Genomic DNA, 18,009 nt, shown 5'->3' with positions numbered 1-18,009 from the left:
TACCTCACGCATTGCGCCAAACAGTGCGGTCGGCGTATGGACCATATTAGCGCCTACAAGACTGCATGAATACTTCTCGCATTACGCCAAACGTGGTGCAGTTGGTCAGTAGGCGTGAAACGCATATTAGCGCCTATAAGACTGTACGTAGGAATGTTGTAGGACTATGGTCATTATTCTCGATTGCTGCTCCAGTTCCGCTTTCTTTCTGGAGCACCCGTTGGGTTTTGAATCATTCAAAACTTGAAAATGGTTGCTCTGCGAATTTTTATGTGCAGTGTTTTTCAGTGGCAGTAAGCTTAAATCTGATCGAATCAAGAGTATTTTTTCTTGTCGATGTTTTTAAGAGTCTGGACTCTAGATCCAATGTGTTTTTTTTTTCCAGTGTGGATTTTGGTAGTGCCGCAATTCAAGTTGGCGTAGACTTGTAACATTTGGGTTCGTAACCTAATGTATTGGGGATACTGTGCACAAGTATTTGGGGTTTATCATAATTAACTGGATCGCGTTGAGCAGAAAGGAACCAAGACACATCAGCTATTTGCCAAATTAATTAGGCAATTTAGCTTCTTACATGAAAACGGTTGTGCGGATTGTTGTGCAAATTTCAGTGAATTTTCTGCATAATTTCTAAAAATTTTCAATGGAATACGCTAATTTCTCTTGTAAAACATTAAATTGCCCAGTTACATTTTGCAGCAGCTGCGATGGCTTGGTTCTTTTCTGCTTAACGCAGTCCCACTGGGGTGCACTACCACAATTAATCGGAAAATTCCAAGGTGGGACTTAACCTGTACTTCTTTTTTTCGTGAACAGTTATGCCAATCGTACGTGTCAGTTTTCTGCAGATTAGAAGATGTATACCTAAGCAGAGATGGTCTCTTCCTTGATGTAAGATATATTTGCACTAAATACTCTGGCCTCAACTAGAGAATTTTTGTGGGCTAAGCGGCAGCTTGGAGACACCTCTTGTGTCATGTGTAGCCTCATTTATTTGGGCAAAATTGCACGTGGAACGAGTTAAAGCGAGTGAAATACCAGGAAGTACCTCGCAAAATGCCACGATCAAGTTCTTGCAATTTGCAAGATTCCGTTTTAATTTTTTTCTGTTCTGTCAATCATTCTATACGCAGAATTGTGAAGAGAAATCGTGTATTGTAGCGTTCTAAATTCAGCTTTATCTGCGGGGTCATTAAATGGCGATGCAATAATCCAATTATACGATTCCCTAAAAGGCCTAACAACAACCACCAGAGCGACATACTTATCACTTATGTGCTTTTTCAAAAAATTACTCGCATTGAAAAATGAGCGTAAGTTCATCACTAAATCATTGCGGCAGTTTAATGCCAACACTGCCGGCAGCGAATCTATCAAAATCCTGTGGGTCGGTTCTAAACACTGTTGCCATATTATCCTCCGTTACAGCAATGTAACGGTAATGGTCCTGGTAAATGGTCTACTTGAACCATGTCTTGGTCATTAAAATTAACGGACTTGTAACAAAGAATAAAAAAATAAAAGCAAAATAAAAAAATAATTTAAAAAAAAATATTAAAAAAAAATGAACAAAAATAACTTCATGTAACTTTCAGTGCACACTACGTGTCATTTCCCTTGTCTCATCCATGGGCCCGAAAAGTAAAACAAGCAGTAAGCTCCAACGCATTCGCGTCGGAAAGCGGCTCTGGCGACGGTAATTGTAGTCAAGAATGAGGGCCTAGACACATTTTGTCATTGATGTACAATCCGACAACTGTCGATTCATGTTTTGTAACTTAGCAGATTTACAAAGCCGGTGTATAAATGTGTATTGGCCCTTGATATGCAGAATGCATGGCACTATCGCTTGTTGTATACTTTTAATTTTGAAGGCTCTTTGGAGGTCCGCATCCTAAAAAATCTCTTTCGAATTTTTTTTTTTTTTAACTTGTCGTTGTGATTGGGCGCCATAGAGTCGATGTCATTTCAATAATCGCTCCGATGGCCACGATAGTTGTTAAACGTTTACGGTTTCCTTGGTAACCTTTGTTTGTTATCAGCTGATATCGAGTAATATGACTAGGAAGCTCCAACCCAGTGGTTGGAGCTTCCTTAACCGCGAAAACTTTAAAATTCAAAATTTCAAATTTTGAACGTAAAGTACATTTTTTCCATCACGAGATTAAAGCACAGACAAGTTTTGAATTATTGACTGTATCACCATGATTCCAAAAATACACTACACAACATAGCATTGGCTAACAAAAAAACAATATGCAATAAAATAAAGTCATGACAAGGTACATAGTCGAAAATGGCGCCGATTCCCATCAACCAACGCGCGGTCTTTCCAATGTAACATGGTCCATTGATACTCCCCAGCTGGGACCGTCCGGAATAGCAGCTCTAGTGCAAGCACCAGAGCCGCCAAAATTCAAATGGTTCCGGTGGGTGAGACCTATGAGACTACAGTGGGAGAGAAGTATTAATACAATATGTGACGTGATCCGCGTAGTATTTTTTAAGTATTTATTTTTCTTCAATCATTTTTAGAAATGAAATAGACACAGCATCCTACTATGAAGAGGCACGACATTGTAGGAAACATTGACGACTCTCTCGTCGGGCAGCAACATTCATCTTTAGTTTTAGTAGGTTGACCCAAACGATCAATAAAGTTTCGAGCAGTGTGCCCGTTAGGTTTGCCAAATTGATTGCTTGACGCGCTTCTCCAAATGAAAGCACTTTCTGGGGTTGAGTACGAAATGGAGAGGTTTACGGCTGTCATTAAAAAGAGGAGGGAAAATCTGTTTTCGCCTTTGACGAATAAACTCGTCTGTACGATCCTCAGGATTTTCAGTTCGGCTTATTATAATTAAAGTCAGTCATCAAATTATGATTTTATGCCACGCGCTGACCCATGCGAAATATGAAGTAAAAGTTCCTACTTACAGTTCTTAATGCAAAAATTAATTTTTTTTTGATTATTTGGCACCACCATTCGTGCCATTAACCATGGCGTATGAGATGCGTGAAATATATATCTGTTTGACCTTCAACCGCAGATGCCTCTCCCGTTTTGAGTACCTCGCCGCAGGAGTCATTGGTGCAAAGTGACGTCGTTTCTGCTCGTGAGCCGTATTTATGGCCATTTCTCACCTTTCGAAATTCTGAGCTCCTCTCTCATCAAGCGGCCTCCGCAGACTTTAAACATCAGAAATGAAGCGGAGAGTTAGGGCTGGGTCATTTCAAGGATCGTTTTTGGGTGCTGAACTTTCACGATGTGGTTAAGAAAAAGAGAAACCCTCTTTTTTTTAAAAAAAAAAAAAAAAACCATAAAAAAAAAAAAAAAAAAAAATTTTAGTAAATATGCGGACTGTGGAGGTTGTGTCCATTGTTTTGGAGTTAGGAAAGTAGTCAGACGAGATCCTGCGTGCAGGGAAATCCTGGTATTCGAAGAGTTATGCGTCTTGCGTTGTCTACAGATATTGCTCTTAGTAAGTAACAGTAACTCTTTCGAAGGACTTTATAGTTTCAGCTGTATTTTTCTAATCAGTTCTCGATGATTGATAGTAAATAGCATGTGGTTGGAACGGTTCAGACTTTACATATTCTTGTGTTAAAGCCTCCGGTGACGCTTACTCCTTACTCACGTACCCTGCGATAGGTTCCTTAACATGAGAGTTCCCCTGGAAAATCACTAATTTTTAGGAAAATTTTGGAATGTTTGTCTACCAATGTCTCAGTTAATTTTGTTTGTAATTTGATCTTAAACGTCTGAAAATTTCAAGGAAAATATTCATAATTTTCCTCAACAAAGAACATTTTATCGAAGGAAATTTGGCAACTCTCGGATGTTTATATGGTGTTCTTCCTTAGCACGGCAGTACATTACTTCGGTAGCTAACGCGAGGTCTTCATGTAAGACGCTTGGTAATCGCTTATACTGGCAAATGGAGACATCAGTCCCTCGTAAAGCTCTCGAATGTAACCTATGGATTGATGTAAGCACCATTCGAGTGTGAAAGGCACAAGCGCGAAGCGCATGCGCCTTTCGCAGACGCTAGCGAAATTGGGTAACTACCAAAGGAGACCATTACGTCACGGGGCACAGCGCATCGGTGACCGAGCAACGAACGACAACGACCAGCGAGTGCAAGAGGCATGCGGAGCATCACGGCTAGAAAGTTCAGACTGATTGTGCATCCACATCAACCATTCCACACTCACCTTTCTCGCCAGTCACTAGGTCTCTCTCTCTTTCGAGTCACCTCGATACACGGTTGCCGGAGAGCATAACTGGCTCCTAATAACCAGATATCTGGGTAGATTGTTATGAGGAACATGATCGAGAGGGTCATTCAGCTTGCAGCCAACTCAGTTTTGCCCGGCCTGACCTAATCGAGCCTAACTTAGCCGAACCACTTTAGGTTGCGTTAGGAGAACAAAACTGGCTGATATAGTAACGAGATGTCTGGATAAGTTTTTATGAAGAACATGATCGAGAGGGTCATTCAGCGTACCATACCAACTCAGTTATGCCTAATTTGACGTAAACTAGCCTAACCTTGCTTAAGCGACTTTGTGTTAGGAGGACAAAACTGGCTTATTTAATAACGAGATATTTGAATGGAATGTTATAAAAAAATTATCCAGAGTACCCAAGGAAGTAAACTTGAAATTTTTAGAAAATTATCGGTCCGCTGATTTTTGGAGTGAACAAGAAAAATTTTTAGCATGAAAGCTAAAAATTGACCGGTTTCAGTGATCATCTTCTTCTTTTTTTATGAGAAAATTTTAAACGCATGTTTTGTTAACATTATCAACGATAAGACTACTTCTCGGTCATCAAAATTTGTCCACTCATTGCGGCAATACAGTCACAGAAGCATCTGCACTGAAAAAAAATTCTCGGCGTTTATACCATGGTCCGTTGGTACCTTTACCATCTCACTCTTTTTACTAATTATTGTTAATTTTACCAAGACGGACTAGTAAGCTTACCTAAAAACCGGTATTTTTACTGTTTTTTTTCAGGTGAGAATACCACTTTTATTGGTAATCAATTCCCGGTAACTTTGCCATTTTATCTCAGTAATTCTACCAAAGTCGATAAAAAATATTGGCGTTTTTACCACTGTCTAGTAAAATTACCGAGAAAGTTCAATAATTTTACCGAGATTTCTCGGTAAAATTACCAATTCCATAAATGGTAATTTTACCAAGAAAAAACTGGGATCAAATAGAACCCTGAATTCTAGGTAATTTTACCCTTTTCTTAGAAAATACACCGAGATTTTTTTTTTTTCAGTGTGCATGCCGGAATCTGCTTCGCTATTTTTCAGAATGGTGACTGTATTGCCATTGAAAGGCCTTCGACCAGAGGAGAAGAACCAATTGGAACACCAACTCAATGTTTCGTTCAATCAACAAATATTTTTATTAAACTCAAAACCTACTACAGGGAAATCGTCCAAGGCTCGATTGAAGTCACCAAAAGTAACGTACGATACGGTAAAACTACCCTCAAAGTTTTTTTTTTTTGTTTTTTTAAATATAATTTCTTTTTCCTCATCGCTAGAGGTGAGATTTTTTTCCAATCGAATTTCATTAATACCAACCACCGATCGGTCTTTTTTCCACGAAGCTGACCCAGTTTCCAGCCGAACACAACGTGGGAATTTTCCCCAGCCGTGCCAAGCGGCAACACGGACATCGACGAGGACCAGTTGCCGTACTGGTTCCCCGACGCGGGGTTCAGGGGACTCGGTGGCCCGGTGCCGCGGGTCGGAGCGACATCGGCAACCCGAGGAACGGCGGATCGGCCTGGACCAGACCAACCTCTAACCCGCATTCTGCCTCCCGCTGCACTCCTGCATTATACGCTCTGCATTCACTGCAGCTCGACTCTGCTCGATTGCACATACTCTTACTCTCCCGCTCCCGGCACCCACCGTTGCAAAATGGACCCGAGCGACTCCCATCTATCAGAGGATCTGTGCCAACGGAGAGCAGGTTTCACTCCACTCCAGCGTCTGTCACCGTCCCGGCCCGCCGTAAACGGAATGGACGAATTTAATCAGAATTAGCCTAACTCCACCGTGTTGCCTGATTTCTCCTAATATTTTAAAATTTTCAAACAGAAAACCACGAACTGATTGCGGTAGACGCACAAGTCGTATAGACAGTGTGTTCACTGGAAAAGAAAAAAAAAAAAAAAGAAAAAAAAAAAATTGGATCAAGTTCAGAGTCTTGAAAACATTGAAAAGAAAAAATACCCTTGATTCAATCGGATTTTTGCTTAAATCAAAACGAAATTCGCTTAAATTAAGAGGCTTGGTTCTTGATTTAAGCTTAAATCCGATTGAATTAAGAGTATTTTTTCTTGTCGATGCTTTTAAGAGTCTGGACTCTAGCAGATCCAATGTGTTTTTTTCCAGTGTTGGATATGTAGCCAACGTGCTTAAAAATCCAGAAAACTGGAAATCTCAATACAGAGGGAAAAAGCTCATTCTAGCTCAATGTTCCCTCAAAGAGATACGCTGCTTGGTGTACCTAAGTTGTTGTAAGTTGGAAGTTGGACATGTAGCAAACGTGTGTTAAAATCCAGAAAACTGGAAATCTCAATGCGGAGGAAAAAAGCTCATTCCAGCACAATAATCCCTCGAAGCGATACGCTGTTTGGTGTAAGTTGTAAGTTGGACAAGTAGGCAACGTGCTTTAAAACCCAGAAAACTGGAAATCTCAATACAGAGGGAAGAAGCTCATTCGCGCACAATTTTCCCTCGAAGTGATTCGTTGTTTGGTGCAACTCCAGTTACGACCACTCAAAAAGCAACTGCAGACGCGTTTCGGGTTTAATTGGACCCTTCATCATTGCAGAGCAGCCTCCTGAATTTTCTGCTACCGAGCTTGGAGAGGTCGTGAAAATAGCGTACCAAACAATGTATTTCTCTGAGAGAAAATTTTGCTCGAATGAGCTTTTTCCCTCTGTATTTTTTTTTTATTATTATTATTCTTTATTGTAATAAAGTACAAATGGGAGGAACCGTCCTCTGACATAACATCCCCCAAAATTGATTACAAATATTCTCTTAAAACTACTTCACAAATATAATTTGTCTAGAAAACTTGATCTAAAGTAAATAAATATCAGCATGTTGCAATATGTTAAAGGTACTACAAATTCTAAGTAGAGAGTTTCAATATTTTAATTTCACTTTCAGAGGGTTTTACTAATTGCTATAAGACGTAGCTGAACATTTCCCTCTGTATTGAGTTTTCCAGTTTTCTGAATTTTAACGCACGTTCGCTACGTTTCCAACTTACTGTCTTTAGATAACTACACTGTTAGAAATCTCCCGGAGTGGAATCTGAAGTGAATTTCACGCCAGAGCCTATTTTGCCCCTACGAAACTAGATGAATAAGGAGTGCTTCGCTTAATAAGTAGATTCCACTCCGCTCTCACATCACTCTGCTTGTATTGACGTTTAATGGAGTTACGAGAGGACTCTGAATGCTTCTTTGGTCAGCGCGTTACCCATGTGGCCTTTGCCCTTTTCCAGTTCTGATTCTCTAACAAACATATCGATAACCAAAATGCGAAACCACGTATCTACATTACTGCCTCGAAATTTCCACTCCTATTTTCTTTTTTCAAAAAGAAACAAGTAAACTTTGTGGCTTGAAAACACAGAATACTTTGCTAACAAAGAAGAAAAGTCGAGGAGGTTTCCAGGTAATAACGTTGACTATTTTTCCAAGGAAAAAATAAAGTTTGACAGGGAGTCTACGTCGAAAACGGAGATATGTGGTTTCTTGCCATGGCTATCGATATCTTACGAGTCCTAAGATATTGCGCTTATATCGTCAGTCTTTAAAACTCACACTGCAAGTTGACTACACGCTGAATTTTTTGTTTGCATGTGTTTTAAGGTCCAGTTACACGATCTAATTGAGCCATCAAATTGGGCCTCTCATTGGTCGCATACTCACCTCAGGTCTTTTTCCACCAATCAGAGCTTCAGTTTGATGGCTCAATTTGATCGTGTAACTGCACCTTTTTTATCATACTTAGGATCTTTGAAATTTTTAACGCGTGGTGTCGCATGTCGCTGCATGACCACCAAGTCTCTTAAGATCATCTCGTTGCCTGTTTGAGCACATTTTTTTTATCAAAAACCGTCAGTTGCTAAACTTATTGGGAACATTGTTCGAACCACATATCAACCAATTTTGCTCATAGTTTTTGATATCTGGTTATAGTCACCCCCGTACTATTCATGACGCAGATTGCCAGGTGCTCCTGAAAGCAAACGGCACGTGGATATCCTCTGTTTCCAGGAATTTAAAGAGGAGCTCCGGAGAGCGCACGCAACCTATACTATAAAGGTCGCGATAAAGTGCCTTTGATATCCTGAAAAAATGGAAATGAATATGGGGGGCTCTGTGGGGTGTATGCTTATCTGTTGAGTGCAACCCAATCCGAAAAAGTTCGTATTCGAGAATCTGGATCCTCGCCGTATGCTCGTATACCGATAGTGCCACCATAGGCATCTAATCTTCCATGCCGAGGAAAAATTCTGTATTAAAATCTGAACGTTGCCACATTTCTCCAGAAGGAATATTAATTTTTGAAAACAGTTTAGAACATATGTCATCAAAAATTTTCGATGCTCTGGATCAAATTTTGAATTGGAAATAGAAAAAAAACCAGTAATCTACCTCCGCAAAAATTCAGTCGGAAATCCCGATTCCAGTGATATATGGAGTGAAAAGATCGTCAACTTCTGAGCTTTGTCTTGCGATTTTTTGCCAAACTTTTAATTTTACCTATCTCATGTTTAAGGTGTCAATTTTACTGGGAAGTACACAGCATTCCGATAGAACCACCCGTGCTGGGAGGAAGTAGAGTATACCTATATGGAAAGAGTCCGGACACGTCTGACTATGGAGCTCTTGGGGCGCAAAAGGGCAGCCAAGCTTTTAACACGAAAAACACTAGAAAAATGCCGCTGCGAATCTTCAGATTCCAATATCAAACTAAAATGGTCGAGAATGTTCATAAATGAGTGTCCTTATACGAAAATGAGTACATTTATGCAAAAACTAAGTCAAATACGTACTTAACAAACAAAGGGTCGTAAAATATTTGATAATTTATCACTCTGGACAATCCGAATCCATATGTTGGCTTTCCTTTTGAGCCCTATTGCCGGAATCACATGTTGAATTTGGCAGCTGAAAATGGAAGTCAACTGTCATTGCTCAACGGCTGAAAGTTTACAAATTCGAGTTATTGTCATCCAAATTTGTATCAAACCTTTTCGAAAAGTTCAAAAAAATTCGACATTATCCGATGGTCGCTGAGAATCGTTACGTGTAGCCCGTATCAGACAATCAAAGTAGAGGCCTCAAAGAGGTTCATTGATGCCGTTCCTAGCCCTCTCATTGGCCAGCGGTCTAATTCGGGGCAATCGATGAGTCTCTTTGAAGCCTCTACTTTGATCGTCTGATACGGGCTTGTGGCGCAACATTCAGGCATCGGGCCGATGACTTCCACATTCAACTACCACATTCAGCGTGTGATTCCGGCACATGAGCTTCATGAATTTACATAAAAAATATCGACATGCCGGACTCTCCCACATACACTGAAAAAAAATCTCGGTGTATTTACCAAGAAAAGAGTAAAATTACCAAGAATTCAGGGTTCTATTTGATCCCAGTTTTTTCTTGGTAAAATTACCATTTATGGAATCGGTAATTTTACCGAGAAATCTCCGTAAAAGTATTGAACTTTCTCGGTAATTTTACTGGACTTTGGTAAAAACGCCAATATTTTTTATCGACTGTGGTAGAATTACCGAGATAAAATACCGGGAAATTATTACCAATAAAAGTGGTATTCTTACCTGAAAAAAACAGTAAAAATACCGGTTTTTAGGTAAGCTTACCAGTCTGTCTTTGTAAAATTACCAATAATTGGTAAAAAAGTGAGATGGAAAAGGTACCAACGGACTGTGGTAAAACCGCCGAGAATTTTTTTTCAGTGTAGGTACCGTAGATCCCTAAAATAATGCGAATTTCTGGCAGGGCGGCAACGGCTTGTCGGCGCGGTGGTGCAAATGCAGGATCCTCCCATTCCTCATCTCGGAGCGGCGAGACCGTTGCTCGTTGCTCAGCATTCAGCGAAACCGCCCCGAGGTCCGCAGCGACCGGCCGGCCGTGGTCCGCGATCCGGTCCAGGCATTTGCACACCGACCAACGTGGCACACCGCCCGGTGCGACGCGTACCCGAAGCCCCCATTCCAATGGCACAGAGCCACGCTCGTCGCTCATCCATCCACGGCCTAATTCCTCCCTGTCGCCTACGCGGACCTATGCTTCCGACGTCCCCAGTGAGAGTGAAATGTGCGATCCTCGCATTCCTCGCCACACGCAGAGAGTAAATAACCGACAGGTATCTGAAATTTGAAGAATGGGCTACTAGACGAGGTCTGAGCCAGTGAAAGACGCCACATGCTTTTTTCTTCAAAATTTTATCTACGAAACAATTCACACAACGGAAAGTTCGGAATTTATTGAAGTCATCCTTGCAGTGCCTCTAGAATGTGAAATCGATACGGACAAGCTCCTCGATCCCTCATTCCTTCCTAAAACACTTAACTCCCCCCCTCTCCGGACATGATTTTATAATTTTTTTTATTTTCTGACGAATAGGTCCCATACAAGGTTGCCGTGTCCGAACAGGATAAAATACCTAAAGCAACTTAAAAGAAAGTTCGACAGTTAATCCTTGAACAAGAAATTAGTAGGAATTTTTGACACGATCACAGGGAAGTCAGATTGTGTGGATGACTTCTGTTGTATTTTTGCCATTTAGCCAAATTTAACTGTAAACACTTATATCTTGTTCAAGAGTTGATTTCCAGACTTTCTGCTGTGTGACTCATTTTCCTCGTGAAAGCTTGAGAAGAAAACATGATGTATAGAGCTTTAATTGACTCCCGCCCAACACGGAAATATTTTAAAAATATTGCTGAAATATTGTCAAAAACATTTTAACAATATTTTAACAATATCGAAATAATATTGCTGCAATAGTTTGTTGTCCGCCCCCCTGACAATATTGCAGCAATATTGTCAAGGTAATATTGATAATATATTTTAAAAATATTTACTTGCGATGAGGTTATCATATTCCATATCCGTGTGCGCGCACTCTAGGAGACGTCTTTGGTACTAATTTTCTTTCTAATGTACACATGCGTCCAGGTTGTGGATCGTAGAGTTGTTACTGACCTTAAAATCCGCGCCGTCCTAGTCGGGATTAGAACCCACGCCTCGGGGTGGAGTTGATATCCGAAGTCCAGTACTTTACCACCAGACCAGCCAGGCTTGATGTAGATGGGCCCGTAAATTCAATCTCTTAACTATCGCAGGCCTCTGAGTCCGTAATATGTTTGTTTATTGACGGATTCTTATAATATTTTACCAGAATTTATTATTTATTATTTATTTATTATTTTTTATTTCATCCTGTAATTTGTGTTTCAAATTCTTTATTAATTGTACTCAACATATTCCTATTCATGTATTACAAATTTTCGTTTTTTTTAACTCTCTCTCATTTTTTTCTTTACCAAATTACTGTTTTTTATAATTGCGTCTTTTTCCAGTTTTAATTATTTGAGCTTTTTCCTAGTTTGAATTTATGTCGATGTATTTATGTTATGTTATTTATTTTTTTCCCTTCTTTTTGTCTTTTCTTCCCCCCCCCCCCTTTCTTTTTTCTAGCGATTGATTTTAGTAAGTTCCGCAAAATAATTGGTAAACAGAGCAAAACCATACGCTAATTTGGCAAACATTTTGAAAATCTAGCAAAAATTTTAGCCATAATAGCATAAACTAGTAATGTTAATTTCGCAAAAGTATAGTTTGCCATTTTCGCACAATAAAATTACCACTTTTGCAAATTGTTTTGTCGTTCTCGCCACGAGGGTGGGCATTTTAGCAAAAAAAGCAAATTGCAGAAATCGCAAACCATTTTTTGCCATTTTAGCAATTAATTTTTAAATATTACAAAAATATTTATAAAATATTTTTAACATAATATTAAACAAATATTTTTAAACTAATATTTCTAAAATAATTTTAAAATATTTTGTAAATATATTTTACAAACTGTTTTAAAAGTAATTACATAAATATATTTTGTAAATATATTTAAAACATTTTTATAAATATATTGTTACAATATTGTCATGAAATATTTTAGCAATATTGTCAACATATTTCTGCAGTGTATTTAAGGAAATATTTACATGACAATATTGTTTCAATATTGACAATATTGCTGCAATATTGCTGCAATATTTCGTGTTGGGCGGGCTCCTCCCATATGATTCTCTTCCTCCTTCTGATTCTCTCCTTATGATTCCATAGTATTCTTTAACGGGCGGTTGATTTCCTTTTGTGTTCTATTTTTCTAACAGCAGAAAACGACGCTATACATACTGCCATGAAATTTTGTGAATTTAAGTTTTATGAACCTACACAAATTTACAGGAAGTTTCAAAGCGGTATTTCATTCAGTTTTCTGTAAATCTATATTGTAACTTTCCCTCCCCAATACCATTCACCCATTTTCTGAAAATTAGTGGAATTTTCATCATCTTTTAAATTGTATTTCAATACTTCGACGGAAAAGACAGCTTTTTGCTTCTAAGACGTCTCATTTTTCAAAATTTTGTCCGGAAGGCCTTCGGACCCCCTCTGGAGCTGAGAGCGTCCTCCTAAACAAGCCCCCCTCGGGTTACAACAAACAAGCTAGGGTGTTTTGCTGTGTCCCCCAGCCGTTGTTATGAGATGCCCCTCTCTGCACCCTCCCCCCTCAAAAAAAAAAAAAAATACTTGGTTCCACCCTTGTCATACATACATAAAGCCGATTTTATAGCGCCGCCTCGCGCTCTGCGACGCCCAATTGCCATTGCCCCCTATCCTCCCAGAGATCATCAGGCAATTGGCACCTTCTGATCTCCTCCTCCACCCCTTGTCGCCAGCCTTTCACAGGACGTCCAGGCCGTCACCTTCCAGGATACCCTTGTCATATCTTAATATTTAATTTGAAAAATAGAATGAAATTGTGAATCAACCACTGTACTAATTGCGAGGGGCGTTGGTTCATTTGAAAGGTGTTGTTCTCAATGCTTCGGGAAAACTATAAATTATTTTCTGGGGTTCGTCCCCGATTTTTAAATCCCTAAAAACTCATAAATTGGATGAGGGGAAGTGGGGGTTTTTTGTTTTTTGTTTTTCGGAAAAGTTTTGTTGCTACGCATCTTACTTTACTGTTTGCTGTCTTTTTATCAGCTGTTTTCGTTCAACAATCATCATTAAGTGAGGTTACTTCCAACACTCAACTGCCATCAACTTACATTTTTCTTTTCCCGCGTTTTTTTTTTTTTTACGGTTTTTCATGATTGGTTCCATCTTTTTATCTTTTTCCTATTGCCAATTTTTCCTCATTAAGGCAATAACCTCCAAGTTTTTTTTCTCATTTCCGATCAGAACTTTTCACGCTGTTTCTTTTCAATGTGTATAAATATGTTTATTATTAATTTCCATTTTCATTTCATCTTTTTTCTTCTGATTTATTTTTTTTAATTTAAAAATTGAACTTTTCAGTTATGATTTTGTTAAAATAATAATAATTTTTACTAATTTTAATTTTAAAAACAGTTGTTATGAGTGAAATTTTGAATGACCGAGGCGGTCGTCCTCCAAAACGTGGTCGCGTTTTCCACAATTCTTCCCATGTTCGTTTAGTGAAGCAAGAACTTAACTCTGTTATTAGTATAGAAAATCAAAGTTTCATTTCTTCATTTCGGAAGTATAAAATTGATGATCAGAACTTTGATGAAAATTTTGTTACCAAATTTTCAGTCGGTTCAATGAATATAATTTGTCATCATTGTGATGCTCGCCATTTTCAGGGTGAAATGTCCAATGGTCATTTTAATAACTGCTGCCAAAATGGCTTAATTTCTTTACCGAGTATTCGGACAAATACCGATTTGAAATCATTATTTTTATATTCTCCAAATTTCATAAAGCATATCAGAAATTATAATAGTGCTGTTGCTTTTGCCTCTTTCTCTGCAAATCGAATTGATATTCCGGGTGATGGACCTTATTGCTTTAAAGTTCAAGGATCCATATATAGGTAAGTTTATTTAATATTTACCGTTACGTAACGTACTTTTTTCAGTTTCTCAGTCCGTCCCTCCCTCCTTCCCACCCCTTAACGCATCCGGAATGCAGCTGCATTCCGGATACTGCATTTAAATCTTTCCTCCTCTGTTAGTTACTATTTGGACTTTGTCTATTCCGTTTTGTTCTAAACATTTTAAAAATAAACAGTTCAGAGAAAATAATAAGACTTAAAAATCTGTTTAATAGTGTTGTTATTATTTTATTACTCATCTCTAAATTTTATTTTTTGCATTGAAAAACACGTGAAACGATATCGGGACGATCACATGGTTTTTCACCGTTTTTAAGTTCGTTTTTGATTTCCGGCCAGTTGGGATTACAAGATGGGGTAGTAAGATAACGAAACAAGAAAAAGATAACATACCAACAAATACGGAAACCAGAAAGCAGACTGAACATGGAAAAAACGAAGAAGAAAAAGCGGAAAAATTAGATGAAGTTAAAACAGGAGCAGAAAAAGAAGAAGAACCAGAAGGAACAGCTACTGAAGAAGAAAACGAAGAAGCAAAAAAAGAAAAGACAAAAGGAGGAAAGAAGAAGAGCAAAGTTGTAGGAAATATAGGAAGAAAAGCAGGACAGAAATGGCAAAAGAAGAATCAACAATTTAATCGAAAAAAAGCAAAGTATTTAAAAAATAAAAAAAGATCTTCTTTAAAATTAGTTTGAGAACAAATGTAAAACCTAAAAAATAATTTTGTATGAAGATTAAAACAAAATTTTAGTTTAAAGCTTACTAAATAAAATTACAATTTTTGAAAACATTTGTTATATTTATTCTCTCAAAGAAATAATTAGACCCGATTCAAAGACAAAACAGAAAATTAAATGAAAATGAATAAAAAAAAAAAAAAAAAAACATGTGAAAGTGAAAAGTGTACAGGAAAAATAAGGGGCTGCGAAGCAGCCCCATAAGCCCCTAGTATTGATTAAACCGAAGACTTAATTTCCAGCTTACCTGAGCTAGATTCATGGTCCAAAAACCGGGTCTCGGAGTCCTGCTCGGGGCTGGGTGCGTGGTCCGAGCCGATGCCGCTGGACCCGCCGGAGGACCCGATCTTGGTCCTGGCGGGCGCCATCCCGTTGGCAATCCTGGTCGCCTCCGCGCTCTTGCGGGAGTTCTTGACGTTAACACCGACCACATTCGCGGACCGGCACTCGCGTGTCTCGATATTCACTAGGTTACCCTTCTGACGGTGGACGGTATCGTAGTCCCGCGGCGGGAGGAGGATAGGCGCGTGCCCGGCCGGCGGCGAGCCGAGCTTCTCGCGGAGCTCCGCCGCCAGGGAATCGTACAAGTTCGCGATCCGGTCGGTAGATGGCGTTCGCGGCATGAGATTCCCTCGCTCTCGCTCCACCTCGGAGTCGGGCTTCCTGGGCGGCGGCGAGGTGACCTGCGGGCGCTTGGCCTTGACCCCGACTGGCGGGAGCAGCCCCTTCGCCTTCAGACTGATCTCGATGGACGTCAGCTTCTTCTGGTTCTCCGGTCGCTCTATGAGTGTCTGGAGGAGGCTGGTCAGCGTGAAGGCAGTCTCGGTGGAGTCACACCGGTGCGCGTGGACGTGGACAGGGCACTTGGTGACGGGGTTGAAGAGCAGTAAGATGTAAGCGACGATGTCGTTGTCCTGCAGGACGTATGTCAGTGTGTGGTGAGGGATGAAGTGCTTGATGACTTCCGTTTTCTGGGTCTTGGGGTAGGCACGAGGGACGGGCAGTTCGCCGATCGGCGTCGGCACGTTCTGGATGATCTTGATGCCTTTCGAGCTGACCTGAAGCGTGATCTTGAACGGCTCGACGTCCTTCTCGCGCTCGACGAGGCTCTTGATGACCGGCAGAACGTACTCGGGCCCGCGCAAGCCCCTCGCTTCTTGCGCGCCCAAGAACCACACATAGTAAGAGGAGTTCTTGATGTCCTTGCGCATCTTGAAGGCCATTATGCGAAGCGCAAGGGGAAGGTGAAGTAGCGATGCTTAGTGGCTCTCCGCATCTAAGGTTGCTGGATTTGCTTGACTAGACAGGACACTCAAGAAGCTTCCTTGTAGGTTAGTTCGTATCATTCAATAAGTCACAGACCCACGGTAGATTACCCAGTAGGCCAGAGCTTAACGACTACTTAGATGAGTTATCATATGCAAATGAACCAATCCAATTCCACAATATTCCTTCTGGAGAGATACAAAACTGGAACTGCAAGCGGGTACTTTTTAAATGCGTGTGTCAAATGAATTCTCTGCTGGCAAAATTCTTAGTGGTCGTTGCTTTGTGCTCACAATGACGAAGCACTGGTAATTTAAATACACTTAATCTATTCAGGTTATGTGGAAGTGTATGCCGTGGTTTTCTACCAGGCTCGAAGATAAGAAGTAAAATCGAGCTAGGTTCGCGGCGCGCACCGTGGAGCGAGGTGCGTGAAATGCTCAATAGCTCGGGTTCGAAACGCCCGCGTATTCGACCGAAAAAACTGATACATTCCCGATGTAGATAACGCGTGTAAGAAGGTCTTGCGCGTTCTGCTCCGTTGCGCTGAAAAACGCTGACCGGACGCGGCGTGATAGTGCAAATCACGTGTGTAAATCGACACTTTCCTACCCTTGCGTTTGAGTCACTCGACCGACTAGCATTCACACGCGTTCCCGACACTATCGGACGAATTTTGGTACACAACTGCTTGAAAATGTTGTCAGATCATTGTCATGGTAACATACGCGTTATTCAAAACCGATGATCACACTCCTGATAACAATGCTGATGAAAACAAGTGAGCAATCGCCCCATCACAACACTGTGCTGACCCGGCAGCAGGCAAGAAGTAGGGCGAGTAATTGGGATGCAAATGGAATTACGAACGATCTCTAGCTGCACGCATCATCATTCCGATTAACGAGTCAAACACAACACAAGACGCGCGTGGATTTTCAGCTCTCGGTGAATCGCCTTGAACTTAGATTACCCTCCGAACATCCGAATCGGAGTTGGTCGAAATATCATAGGATAGAAAGCATCAAGTCAATGTTAGCTCAATGTTTGCTGCCCTGCGATGATTGAGGCATTAAGTCTGGAGTGAAATCAATGTATGGCAGCTTGTTAAAAGCATTAAAAGAGTAGGTCTAAATCCATCCATACACTGTTCAAAATTCCTTCGAGCGTAAAAGAAACGCTATCCAGACCTGAGTAGGGGTGATTCTTTCCGGGGAAAGAACTTCACTCAACAAGGGGTCCAATGAAAATGGCAATCACAGAACTAGAGAATTGGCACGATGTCACTCCGGGTGTAAACAAGACATTAGAGAGGTCAAACCAGAATCTTTCATCACACAATGCGGTCAAAACTAGACACGATCGCCCTTGAAAAACGAAACAAACAACGAATATCGTGGTAAAACTTCGCGAAAATCCCGAGGAAACTCACCGGAGAGGTCGAGAGCCGGACGTTGCTCAAAGGTCGTAAAGCTATGGTTTCTGGCCGGTGGGGCCTCGAAAGTTTGGAATGCACGGGCGCGGGTGAGGGCGGCGGGGAGGGGGCGGCGCGGTGGACGCGGAGAGCCGCGAGTGGTGAACTGGTGGCACTGAACTGAGGTCCGCGGCCCGAGCCGAAGCAAGCGGTTCGGACCACATCTCGAGTCACGTGACGCAGCCCCGACCGTCCTCGATTTCACACAACCAGTCCCAGAGAAGCCCCCCCAGCCCCCCCCCCCCCCCCCCCCCCGCCGGATCGCCGCGTTGCCGCCCTGTGGCGCATCTCCCTCCGACGG

The 18,009-nt window shown here is 40.9% G+C and overlaps 1 protein-coding gene across 1 annotated transcript in view; it reads right to left on the bottom strand.

The window, feature by feature from the left end:
• The window catches only part of LOC109035399 (uncharacterized), a 69,684-nt gene extending 51,885 nt beyond the window's left edge, over window positions 1-17,799 (bottom strand). Inside the window, exon 1 of the mRNA XM_072299477.1 lies at window positions 15,216-17,799. Coding sequence (XP_072155578.1) covers window positions 15,216-16,191 — 976 coding nt within the window. The 5' untranslated portion in view covers window positions 16,192-17,799. The remainder of the gene's footprint in view (window positions 1-15,215) is intronic.
• Between the last annotated feature and the right edge of the window lie 210 nt (window positions 17,800-18,009).

The sequence above is a fragment of the Bemisia tabaci genome, chromosome 4 (assembly GCF_918797505.1).
Source record: "Bemisia tabaci chromosome 4, PGI_BMITA_v3".
In the NCBI taxonomy this organism is placed as follows: domain Eukaryota; kingdom Metazoa; phylum Arthropoda; class Insecta; order Hemiptera; family Aleyrodidae; genus Bemisia; species Bemisia tabaci.
The sequence above is the reverse complement of the archived record's forward strand: the minus strand, read 5'-3'. Positions and strand labels throughout refer to the sequence as shown.